The sequence below is a fragment of the Dasypus novemcinctus genome, chromosome 10 (genome assembly GCF_030445035.2).
Source record: "Dasypus novemcinctus isolate mDasNov1 chromosome 10, mDasNov1.1.hap2, whole genome shotgun sequence".
Classification (NCBI taxonomy): Eukaryota; Metazoa; Chordata; class Mammalia; order Cingulata; family Dasypodidae; genus Dasypus; species Dasypus novemcinctus.
In genome coordinates this window covers 20,659,043-20,661,247 of record NC_080682.1, presented here as the reverse complement: position 1 = coordinate 20,661,247, position 2,205 = coordinate 20,659,043, and the positions used below count along the sequence as shown (strand labels likewise).

At 45.0% G+C, this 2,205-nt stretch overlaps 1 protein-coding gene across 1 annotated transcript; it reads right to left on the bottom strand.

The window, feature by feature from the left end:
* Positions 1-362: 362 nt before the first annotated feature.
* On the bottom strand, positions 363-1,322 carry LOC101430181 (olfactory receptor 5P55-like). The gene has a single exon (XM_004471082.2). It carries the CDS (start codon positions 1,320-1,322, stop codon positions 363-365), a length of 960 nt encoding a protein of 319 aa, XP_004471139.1.
* Between the last annotated feature and the right edge of the window lie 883 nt (positions 1,323-2,205).

Below are 2,205 nucleotides of genomic sequence, written 5' to 3'. Positions count from 1 at the left end.
AGTTGGGCACCCATTCCCACATGGGAGGTCCTGGGTTCCAAACAGATGGATAATCCTGCTTAGGATTCGAACTTCAGAGAGTGATAAAAAATTGTAGGATTGGTTAGAAATGAAATGTGCAAGGATGCAATAGATCATAGAGTGGTGGCTAGTGTAGGGGCAGATCTGCCCGGCAACACTGCAGAGGTAAATATTCAGAGGAAGTGGTGCTAGCTGTAACAATGGAGAATGTCTAAAGGTGATGCATAAAGTGATGGCAGCCTGTACAGACCATTCTTGTGTCAGGGTTTTAGCTATGCCTTGCCTGTATTGATTTCTGTCCCAGCTGTGTTCTGTAGACTTCTCTTCTATTTTATAAGCTATCAGATACCTTTTGAACAAATTCTTTTTCTGCTCAGGTTGAGAACCCTGATTTGTACTGCTGCCTTGACATCTTTATTCCTTAGGCTGTAGACCAGGGGGTTCAACATGGGGATCACGATGGTGTAGAACACAGAGAGGATCTTGTTATAGGCTGAGGCACTTTCAGGGCTGGGTTGGACATACACAAGGAACACAGATCCATAGAAGAGGAAGAGGGCAGTGAGGTGGGAGGCACAGGTGGAGAAAGCCTTGCGCTGGGCCTCTAGGGACCTCATCCTGCAGATTGTGACCAGGATGTAGGCATAAGAGACCAAGATGACTGAGACCGTGGGGACAGTGACCAAGGCAGAAAAGAAGAGCAGGATGATATTGGCCATGGTGGTGTCTGAGCAGGCCAACTGGAGCACAGGCGGGATGTCACAGAAGTAGTGATCGATGGTGTTGGGGCCACAGAAGGGCAAACTGAAGGCATTCCCTGTCTGTACGGCTGAAATGAACACACCCCCAGCATAGGTGACCACCACCAGTTGGACACACAAGTGCTTGGACATGATGGTGTGGTAGAGGAGAGGGTGGCAGATGGCCACATATCGGTCATAGGCCATGATGGCCAGGAGAAGACACTCCCCTGTGCCATGGAGGATCATGAGAGCCATCTGGACCACACAACCTACAAAGGAGATGGACTGGTCAGTGGAGAGAAAGCTGATCAGGAGCCGGGGGGTGAACACAGAGGAATTGCAGATGTCAAGGAAGGAGAGTGCACTCAGGAGGAAGTACATGGGGGTGTGGAGGGCAGAACTGGTGCGGATCAGGTCTATCATGCCTAGGTTTCCCACCACGGTCATGGAGTAGATCAGCAGGAAGATGGCGAAGAGGAGTTGCTTTTGGTCTGCTTGGTCTGTTAGGCCCAGCAGGATGAATCTTGTCACTGTGGTGTGATTCTTCCACAATGCCATTCCACTGGTGTGTTTTCCATATGACAACAAAGAAGAGGAGAAACGAGATTGTTAATACTCTAGTCAGAGAGGCAGTCTTTAAGGTATTCTACAACTGAAGAGCCATATCTCTCTGAGTAGCACACTGCCCCCCAAGTCCCACATTGATTTCATCATGTAATGCTCATGCTTAAAACACTTTAAGAGTTCTCTTTCTTACTTAGGGTAGTGTTTAAACTCCTTAGCCAACCAAATGCCCTCTATGACACACATCCATGCTACCTTGCTCTCAGTTTACCCTGTAGCAATTCTGAACAACTTGCAGTTCTACAAATACGCCATGCTATTGCAAATGTCTATGCCTTTCTGTATTCTTTACTTTCTTCTTGGAATGTCCTTTGGTCTCTCTAAACCCAGCTTAGAGCTCTGTCCTCTTCCTCTCTCCTCTCCTTTGGCCCACCCTAAATTTCATAGATAATTTTTTAGTTGACTTAATGCATTATATTTTAATGTTTAAAAATTGCCCATCCATCTTTCCTACTGGATTTTGTTACTCCTAATAGGAGGAGAGTTACTTAATATCACAATAATTTGTGCCTTATTAGCTATCACAGTGCCTGGTATCAAGAATGATATTAGTTATCAATTAGATAATAAAGTATTCCTCACTCAGGAAATGGCAACTCAGTCCTTCTGGTTGTTAGGCAAAAAATCTTATAGGTATTTTGGATCCCCTCTTCTCTCTTTCTTCATCCAATCTGTCAGCAAATCATATTGGCTCTTCTTGCAAAACTATACTGACTTCCCATCATATCTTGCTTGAATTATTGCAACTGTTCTTAACTGGTGTTTTGCTTCATTTTTACTAGCAAAGCTTGCAGGGTGATTTTCTTAATACAAAAGG

What these genes read in the sequence shown, in the direction of transcription:
- LOC101430181 (XM_004471082.2), bottom strand. Translation starts at nt 1,322, where the DNA reads ATGGCATTGTGGAAGAATCACACCACAGTGACAAGATTCATCCTGCTG.